The sequence below is a fragment of the Citrus clementina genome, unplaced genomic scaffold (assembly GCF_000493195.1).
Source record: "Citrus clementina cultivar Clemenules unplaced genomic scaffold, Citrus_clementina_v1.0 scaffold_1, whole genome shotgun sequence".
NCBI lineage: Eukaryota > Viridiplantae > Streptophyta > Magnoliopsida > Sapindales > Rutaceae > Citrus > Citrus x clementina.
Window position 1 is genome coordinate 4,885,127 of NW_006263303.1, and position 7,501 is coordinate 4,892,627.

At 35.2% G+C, this 7,501-nt stretch overlaps 1 protein-coding gene across 7 annotated transcripts; it reads left to right on the top strand.

The window, feature by feature from the left end:
- The first annotated feature begins 219 nt into the window (after positions 1 to 219).
- Positions 220 to 6,055, top strand: LOC18054828. 7 transcript variants are annotated; one of them, XM_024178001.1, is made up of 5 exons: positions 220 to 427; positions 1,278 to 1,719; positions 2,086 to 3,914; positions 4,578 to 4,709; positions 5,704 to 6,055. In XM_024178001.1, exons 2-3 carry the CDS (start codon positions 1,318 to 1,320, stop codon positions 2,929 to 2,931), a joined length of 1,248 nt encoding a protein of 415 aa, XP_024033769.1. In that variant the 5' UTR covers positions 220 to 427; positions 1,278 to 1,317; the 3' UTR covers positions 2,932 to 3,914; positions 4,578 to 4,709; positions 5,704 to 6,055. The 7 variants fall into 7 exon arrangements, with proteins under 7 accessions (XP_024033769.1, XP_006451002.1, XP_006451000.1 ...); XM_006450939.2 differs by having other exon boundaries at positions 4,590 to 4,709; XM_006450937.2 differs by having other exon boundaries at positions 2,086 to 4,012; positions 5,704 to 6,054.
- Positions 6,056 to 7,501: the final 1,446 nt, after the last annotated feature.

Below are 7,501 nucleotides of genomic sequence, written 5' to 3' on the forward strand. Positions count from 1 at the left end.
AAAAGCATGAAAAAATAAGAGAGACAGAGAGAGAGAGAGTGCTAATACACGATAAGAGGGAACAGTTAATCCCAACTCAACAAGCTATTCTTAGGCGGTTTGGCAACTTGGCAGAGAAGCCATGCCATCTTCCCTTTTTTTGGTTTTGTTTTATTAATAAATTACTTAATACATACATACATATATATATATATAAGTACATAAATACGAATAATTCGCTATAATATAATCTTTCTTGTACTGCATTTTTATTTTTGAAAAAGAAAGATCCTATTAACTTAAGCCTACTAAAAATACACATAAAAGCTCCCGTAAAAATAACCAAACCACAAATATAATAAAAACAACAAAAAAGAAAAAACTCTTTCAAAAACAACGACAGCAATAATCTAAAACCGGACGAGCGTTTCTCTTCAATCGATACAAGGTCAGTCAATTTTTCTTCTCTTTTTTTTTTTTTTGGTTCCTTTTTTTTTTCTGTTTCGTAATTCAGTTAATTTCTTCTTTCTTTTTTTTTTTATAACTTTTAGGATCTGATTTTGCGTTTAATTTTTATTATCTTTGTTTGGATTATTAATGTTTACTGCGCAAAGTTTAAATTTTGCTTGTTTACTCCTTGTTTTGTGTTTTCTTTGATAATTCAGTTTCTGTTTGGTTGCTGAGAAAAAAAAAAAACGGAAGGATACTGAAAGAAAGAAACATCAGCATTTTTTTATTTTTATTTTTTTAAATATAAAAGAGTTAGAACTTAGTAAAAACACTTATTTGAAGCTCGGTTTATTTTAAGCTTTGTTTATTTAAGATTTCTTTGATCAGTTTGATTCTTTTTCTTTTTCCTGCATTTTCTCAGCAACCAATCAGAGGCTGTAAGTGTGTGTATGTAGTGCCGTTTCCATTTTCTGATCATTGAATCTGCTTTGACTGATCGCTTCAGTATTGTTTTTGTTCTTTGATTTTCCTATTAAGGTCTCCATTGTTGATTTCTGCATTTAAATTTTTGTAAGTCTCTGTTTCTTTGGCAAAAAAGAGATATTGAAGACCTTCACATTACTAAATGCAGCCGTATTGTTGCATGGTGGATTTGAATTTGATCTTATAAATCTCAGTCATACATGATTAAGATCAATGTCTTTTAATTGATTAATTTCTTCTGAGGATTTCATTTGTCTACAAAACTTAGCATTTTGATCATGTTATATGAATCTTGTTCATTGTTTGTTATGCTATCTTCTGGCGTGCTTCTTGTTTCTTATTTCAGTCACTTTGTTTTGCTGCAGATTTGGAAACATTGGGATTTCAGGTGATAATACAGCACCAATGAGGTTTAAGAAAGGAGATAAAGTGGAAGTTTTAAGCCAGAAGGAGGTGCCCTCGGGCTCCTGGCGTTGTGGGGAGATAATTTGTGGAAATGGCCACAACTACACTGTTAGGTATGATGGGGATGCAGCTTCTACTGACAAGACAGTGTTTGAGAGGGTATCCAGGAAGGCCATCAGGCCATGCCCTCCTTCACTTGACGTTTCTGAATATTGGGTTCCTGGTGATGTAGTGGAAGTGTTTAACAATTATTCTTGGAAAATGGCAACAATTTCAAAGATCCTGGGGAAAAAGTACTTTTTGGTTAGGTTACTTGGATCTTCCTTGGAATTCAAAGTCAGCAAATTTGACATTCGGGTGAGACAATCCTGGCTAGAGGACAAGTGGATTGTGGTAGGAGAGGTATTTTTTGTCTGACTCTGTTTCTTCTACTAAGCTATGTACTGATTTATTTTTTGCAGTTCCTTGTTCACACATGGTGCAATGTCAATGTACTTCTTGTATGCATTTTATTTCTTTTATTTCTGTTGAACATTCATGTTGTACTTGGTTAACATCTTCTGATATTCATCAGTACTTTTATAGAGTGAACTTGAAGTTGAGTTCAAAGTTGAATATTTGAACTGTGCAATTTATCTAGGGATTGTAGTGATATGGATCTTCTTGTAATTTTCAACTGCTGTACATCTTCTACAGATGACTAAATGATATATCGAGTATAATTAAATTATTAATCAAAATCTTCATTTATTTTGGTTCTGTATTCAGGGTTCTAGCAGTCGTGAAGATGGGAAGTACTACAAAAGTCCAACTTTGAAGTACTGCCAAAATTCAAGCTTCCAAACTAAGAAGTTGAACACGAGGATTAATCTTCACACAAAAGATGAAAGCTTTCCTGTGAAGAACAGAGTGAATATCATTTCCAATATTGTTTCATCTAGAATTCTGAAAAGAGGGTCTTCTTATCATTATTCTGAGGTTGAAGGAACTGGAACTGCAGAGAAATTTAGAGCGGTCGACAAAGATGGCAGGTTGCTCCGGGTGCTTGCTGCAAATCGATCCTTGTTGCCTGAGCAGGCAGATGCTGTTGCTTTTCCAAGAGAAATGCAGGATGAAAGTAACATGCATCCTTTTTTTAACGATGGAACGACTGGGTTTTGTGATGGGGAAGTGGAGAGGAGAAGATCAAGTGCAGCTGTTGGATGTTCATTAGCAATGAACTTAGATTCAAATGATGCTCATAGTGTTGCATGCTCTGTTGGTAGTTGTAGTATCAGTATCAATAATTCCTATAAATTACCTCGTCATGTTTCTGCAGGTCCTACAGAAGACAGTAATGGTAATTTTAGTGATGCTGAATCTTTTTGTCATTTGGCATATGACGAAGGAAATTGTCACCTTCCAAGAAAAGAGGATTTGGCGGCTGAAATCCATAGGTTAGAATTGCATGCGTACCGTTGCACTATGGAGGCATTGCATGCGTCAGGTCCACTAAGCTGGGAACAAGAAGCATTGGTTACAAATCTTCGTCTTTCACTCCATATATCAAATGATGAACATTTAATGGAGTTAAGAAGCTTAGTTTCTGCTGATAATAGCATTCCCATTAGATGATAGGAAAATCTGGATTTACTTTTTGTCAAATTATTCTTTTCTAGTTGTAGAATCTGATAAAAATTTTCCTTGATTGCCCCACTTCATTGTAAGATGCAGGATAAAGGAAAAATATTGTTTGTCTTGTTAATCCTTGGTTTTTGGTTTTATGCATATAGTGGTCTAGTTCGAAATTAATGTAACATAAACTTTGCAATTAATATTTCTGAGCTCATCCATGTGCATCTACAATGTTTTCTTACTCTCCCTTTTTCTTTCTTTCTTTCTTTCTTTCTTTCTTTTTGGATTTGTATCAGTTGACGTCCTTCATCTTTTTTAGTTTAGCAAAATAAATATTGAGATATACGAGGATTGAAATTTCCGACCATGTTGTACTTTTGAGTTGTAGGCACACAGATGTATGCTTGACCATGTGATTCTTCTGCCTACACCTGTGCGCTTATATTATATAAAGGAAGTTACTGTTTCTCCAAAGGGCAGAGAAGATTATTCTTATGATTCTCGCTGTCATTTTAATTTGCCTATCATTTGCATCTTTCTGTCATTTGATCCCCTTAACCAGGGTTCAGTAAGTTGGAATTAGTTAGTAAGGGAGTTGTTCCATGCTTTCTCGTGGATATGAATGTTCTATGGGACTGATACTTTTTAAATATTGATATCCTTTGTACGATTTGGTACTGTGATTATTTTCATATGAGGAAATTATTGATACTTCCCCTGCATTTTCCAGGCCCGAAGTTGGAGGCTTGCACACCTCACTTCCCAATGTCAGCAGATGAGTTGGGGTTTGACACCTTTTCTCTTGGTTTAAAATGAGGAACATTAATAGGATAGTCAACGATGAGTCGCTGATGTTGCTTATTCATGTGGTGGCCGGATTCTTCCATTTTGGGCGACCTGTTAGCCTTAGATACCTGAGTTGAATGATTTAAGACCAGGATATTGTGGCTGCACAGCATGACCTGATATGTGGATGCTGAAAGGTTTTTTTTCAAACCCACTGCAGATCATCATGCAAAATATCCCCTTGCTTGCTGATTGTTGTTTTAAAGCCTCTTTGATTCAAGGTCGTCACTTAGAAGTAATGATTTTGTCCCCTTTTTGGTTGCATTCATAGTGCTATTTATACTTGTGTCCCTTTTCCCCCACAATGAAAAGTTTGAGATCATTGAAGCTCAGATGATGTCCTGCGAATCATGGATAAAAATTATGGAAGTACAGAAATTATGAAATAGGTTTCCTATTCTGTGCATTTTAGTCGGTTCTGGTGCATTGTGTGCACTCATTGGATAGTTGGTCAGCTCTTAGTGAAGTCTGGGAGGTTCTCTCCAGTTAAGCGTTTATATATCATAAAAAATTTGGTCAACATGGTTCACCTGTGAGTATAATTGACTATTGACCACAAGGTTTTAGGATTTGATGCCAAGTACCCCTCTGTGTGTATGATTATTGTGGTTCACTGACTCAATAAGTCATTAGTTGTCATCTGTTGATTTCTGACTTCTGTTTTTGGGATCTGTTTGTCATATTCTTATTCAATAAATCAAGCCTTTCATAATGGACAGTCTGATTCATGTTTCAATTTATTTGCATTTTCCTTGCTTTCATCTGACCTCTTGGTGATTGGAAACTGTATTACTAATCAGTTGCAGTAACAGATAACAACGGCTTGGGTTGTCATCTGTTGGCATTTTTCAGCATGTGAAGTTGGCTGAACAAACCATAAAAGTGGTTAGCATTTCCCCAGCTGCTATTGCTTCCTGCCATAGTAAGCCATTGTAGGTTTTGTTCTTTGTTAAATCCCTTTTTACTGATTTCTGTTTTTCTGGACCTCTCATGGAAACATGATTATATGGTTCCTAATGTTTATTTCTGGATTGCATGCTCATATGAATTACTAGTATGTGAAAGAGGAAATGAACAAGAGCAGGAATAGCGGAGTTGCATTTATAACTGGCACAAAGCACATTCCAAATGCTCGCACTAAACTCTATATGGTCCTATATTGTTTGTAAATATGTAGATGTTTGTGTTTTAAGTCTGTAAGAGTGGAATTTTAATTAAACCAACACGTTGCAGCTTGTGGTAGCATCTGACTGAAGAGCATGGACTTTGATTATCACTCCGTAAAAAGTATCATCCCTGTTCTTGCTTTAAGCTTCGGTCACTGGAATCCAGAAATTTATACAACAAATGGACTGAGTTATGAATATAATGTTGAAGTGATTATTTTATGGATTTTAATATTTAAGTATTCGATATTGAGTGATTGAATCAAGTCCCGAAGCATGACAAAATAAAAATTGCAAAGAAAGCAATACTAACTACATGGCCGTTAAACAAGACCTCGAATTTGGTGTCCAATTATCTGATTATGTGATGAGAGCTCTATAGATTTGGTAAAATAACCAAGATTTACATCTTTGCTGATTTCAAAGTTGACATGCCAACAATTTCTTCAATTCTAGATCACATTTATATCTATGTGTTGCTTAGGGGATCATACATCGGTTCTTAAGCTGAATTATCATAAGAAATTTAGCCATCACATAATAAGCTTCTGGAGTGTTGGGCTGGAGACAAAATCCGGGTGGTGCCTGATCTTTTAAATAACGGCAATTAAAGTTGCAGATGCATAATTCATCACTTTAACACGCATGGAGTCGTGTTTATTCCTTTCTTCTGCCATATAATTTACTTGTACCGTATTTGAGGGATTTCGAAACTTTTAACTCTTTTGCATTTCACATTTTTTATGTTTTTCTGATGCAGACGGTGAATCTATAGCTTATCACAGAGCTGGGAGCATTTTGCTGCCTTCCAATTTTCCGGAAACTTGAGGATAGATGCTGGCTTGGGCTGGGCCTAATTGATTATATGCTCGATCTGACATGCTTCCATTACAGCAGTTTGTAAAACTTTTGTGGGATAATATGTAGTTGCGCAAGTGTTGAGTCCTTGTCTTGTGTTGGCGAACAAAATTGTAGAACTTTCAGTTTAGTATGTTAATATCAGTCTACACTTATGGATTTTCCATTTTTAGGGTTTCAATTTGCTTCTCATTTTGAAAATGCAACCCCAAGAATGACAAGCCAACAATGCAATTTAATTGAAACACTAATGTGAAAATGTAATGCATTTTGGATTTACGTTATCGTTATTCATGTTTTCATCGTTTCAAATTCAATGATTAATGGAGACAATGAGCCTCGTGTTTTGAGGACTAGATTGTAGCAGTAGGTCAGAGTCCCCATCAAATTATGAACAATCAGTTCCGCAATATTGGCCTCATTATTGCTACACTACACTCTCTGTTACTCTATGGCCTGTCCTATCCCTATAGCTCAATTTTGTATAAATAAATCCAACCTTCCAAGTCCCTACTCTCAAAGCAACCGCAATTACCGCAAAACTTTCTATATCAAATTTCTACTAAAATCTTATCTGGCACAGTAAAAAATTTGCATAATTAAAAAACAAATATATATCTTTGAAAAAAAGAAAAATTGTTTGCTTGCAGGAGCAAATGAATGCATTAAATAAAGGGGCAAAGGGGCACAGGTGGGATTGTCATGAAAATCACCAACAAGGTTCCAAGTTGTCATTCCTTGGTCAGAATATGCAGCAATTTTATGTATAAGTTTACATATATAAGGATAGACACACACACACACACACACATTTTAAATAATGTGGGTATATCATACTGTTTTATTTTTATTTTATGAGATTGATTTTGATGGACTGAGTTGAGTTTCTTCTTCTTCTTCTTCTTCTTCTTCTCTAACTCTTTTTATCTTTTTCTTTGATTAAAGGAAAGACTTTAAAGAAAAGGTTTGGTGAATGCTGATGGATCAAAAGCCTACAAATGAGTTGTGCATTTAAATGGCTCCACCAAATCCCCTGCCATTGTCTCATCTGCATCTCTTCATGATTGGTACTCCCATGTGACGATGCCTCTCTATATGCGTATGACTTCTTCAGTGACTACCTTATTGCTGGCCCTAGCCCCTTTTGTCCCTTCATCTGTTTTGACTTGTCCATTTTCGTTTTACATTTTTAATATTCTTTTACCTCTAAATTTCACTAAATATATTCTTATCTTTTTAACATGGAGCAATCACATGTTGCTTTTAATGATCAGGCTACTTGGGATTGTTTTAATATACAATACATTACGTTAGTGGATTTAGTTGGTAAAGTTTTGTGTTTAAATAAAAAGTACGCAATTGGAAATTCTTTCGTATGAATGGATTGAGAAGGAAAAAAAAAAAAAATGCACTCACAGTCGACTGAACTACATTAATTCAAGGACTTTGAAAAAATATTATTAATCTCTTGATAATCAATCATGCGGCAGGTAGTAAGATGATCGTGAAAATAGAGAAGTGCCATGCTCGTGGGACATATTATTTATAATTAGTCCAATCATCCAAGAAGAAATTTTCAATTTTTGCTTAAGAGCCCAGACAAGGTCGCATTAATCAAGGGCAGACATGAGCCAGCTAAAATGCTTTGGCAGAAGCGCTGAAATAGGAGGCATATGGGATTAAATTAATATGCAAGTTTT

Excerpts from the sequence above, each read along its gene's own strand:
- LOC18054828 (XM_024178001.1), top strand. The coding sequence starts at position 1,318 with ATGAGGTTTAAGAAAGGAGATAAAGTGGAAGTTTTAAGCCAGAAGGAG. Across the intron at positions 1,720-2,085 it reads AGTGGATTGTGGTAGGAGAG|GGTTCTAGCAGTCGTGAAGA; the intron begins GTATTTTTTGTC and ends TTCTGTATTCAG.